Source organism: Eumetopias jubatus, unplaced genomic scaffold, assembly GCF_037043125.1.
Source record: "Eumetopias jubatus isolate StellerSeaLion01/CBP00866 unplaced genomic scaffold, mEumJub1_p1.0 scaffold_2, whole genome shotgun sequence".
Lineage (NCBI taxonomy): Eukaryota > Metazoa > Chordata > Mammalia > Carnivora > Otariidae > Eumetopias > Eumetopias jubatus.
The window spans coordinates 143,890,467-143,892,459 of NW_028274808.1; the positions used below are offsets into that span (position 1 = coordinate 143,890,467).

The following is a 1,993-nucleotide window of genomic DNA, read 5'->3' on the forward strand; positions in this document are numbered from 1 at the left end:
CATATTAAATATATTCTCTTTAAAATAAATAACCACTGCTTACACGACTCACTTTCTACAACTTTATTATTTTTAGGGTTTGAAGGCTAAAATAAACGCTAGAAATATCTTTCACAAAATGCTTTGAAACAAGACATCCTAAGACTAAGACAATAAAAAACTCCATTAAGCACCTAAATAAATTAGCAAACATTTCTTGAGCAAGTGCTCTATTTTGGGCTCTGTGTAATTCCGAATACCATTGACCATTATGGAATCTATTAATCATCATGGGCACAGCTAGTCTAACAGTTAGGTAGAGCCAGATAGGTTAATGCACATGTAAGTATTTGAAAAGAAAATTTTAAATAAATGAATGCAAAGCAGAGTGCCACATTTAATCAAGAGTTAGGGAATAAACCATACATTATATTTTGAAAGTAAGTTTGCTTATTGTCATCTTCTCTCTGTCATCTATTAACCAGGCTTCTCAGAATACCATGTAACTTTTTGAGGCAGAATGGAAAACATATCCAAAGTTTAACACAATACGAAGAGGAATTTTGGATAAATAAGAACTCCAGAAAGTCAAGCCTTCAAACTCCTCCCATTCTTGGGAGATAAAAAGGTTTGACAAAGTGAACCAATTAAGCTGTTGGCCCATGGCTTTCCAAAATTTTCTGGACTATTTTCTTGATTTTGGGAGCTTCTGGGTCCAGGCAGATTTTCTTCCCATTCTTCAGGGTGGCTCTGCAAGAGGGAATGGAGTTTTGTGTGAGTGCCCTGGCGGGACTCTCAGAAGGGCTGGATACAATAGAGTTGACAGGGAGAGAAGAGTGTTTCCCTAACGCCCAATGAGGCAATGATTACAGAAGCAGAGACTTACATCACTTGAACGTTGGCACAATGGGGTCCTGCTCTGAGCACCTCCAAACTTTGGATGTTACTTGGATGAATGCCAGAGACGGTCTTCAAACACATGCAGTAAAGTTCAAAGAACTTCTTCCTGTCCACACTTTGAGCTAGGGTAGAAAGTGTGGCTCCATTAGCAGTTGCGATTGTTGAGGAGATCTTATCTCTTGACTTGTTTCCTTAGTCTCCTTGTTCATTAACTGTACCTCTCTCATAAAGCCACTGGGTATACGATCATCTTCAAACCTTCAGTAAAGTACCTTAGCAGAGTGCCCACGAAGCATCTCCTCGCCGCTTAGAGTTACTAGTATAATACCCGTCTCCCGCCCCAGGAGAACCAGGGCAGGGTCCTCCTCCCTACCACCTGCCCCCCAAACTACTGCAGGGCAGCAGACGCTCCACCCTCAGTTTTCCCGGAGTTTCTCTTACTTTCTCCTGCGGCCCAGGGAAGCAGCGTGGTCAAGAGCAGAGATAGCACTAGCAGCCCCTGTAGGACCCGGAGAGGGCTGGTGCAGGTACAGGAGGAGGCGGCATTAGGTCTGAGGCTCATGGTGGAGAAGATGAAGCTGGAGTCGTTCCTAGAGACAGGAGACCTCAGCGTGAGGGTGTATTGCTGCCTAGAAGTCTGCAGCAATGTGACTTTTCATGCTCCCCTGATGCCTTTTATACAAGCTCCCTCAAGGCCAGTAAGGAGGAAAAAGATAGGGCAGGAGAGGTGAGGGTATATGGAAATACATGTGGAAGGGTGGTCAGGCTGTGCCCAGCCCAGATAAATGCCAGGCGGGTCAGGGTTCCCGCTCAATTTCATTTTTACTTCCTTTCACACTCTCCCCCATCCTTATCTTCGTCCCCATCTCCTTTAAACAAATATAACCTCCCACTTGGAGGTAAGAACAAGACTGAAGTCCTACACACATTTTCTCTGTATCACCATGTGATAATGCCCTGATAAGGCAATTTGTAGGCTTAAAAGACACTTTATGAGTATCTGAAAACATAAATATGCAGCCCTTTCCAGTTGCCAAGGAAAGCAGTTGTTCCCAAATTGGCTGTTGACAAATGCTAGGATTTGTTTGTAGGATGTGGATAAAATATGAGCCAA

General features: G+C 43.4%; 1 protein-coding gene across 1 annotated transcript; it reads right to left on the reverse strand.

Moving 5' to 3' along the window:
• Nucleotides 1-352: 352 nt before the first annotated feature.
• Nucleotides 353-1,625, reverse strand: PPBP (pro-platelet basic protein). The gene is made up of 3 exons (XM_028100592.2): nucleotides 1,321-1,625; nucleotides 866-1,001; nucleotides 353-729 (listed from the first exon to the last, which is right to left on the reverse strand). The coding sequence occupies exons 1-3, from the start codon at nucleotides 1,439-1,441 to the stop codon at nucleotides 627-629; spliced, it is 360 nt and encodes a 119-aa protein (XP_027956393.1). The 5' UTR covers nucleotides 1,442-1,625; the 3' UTR covers nucleotides 353-626.
• Nucleotides 1,626-1,993: the final 368 nt, after the last annotated feature.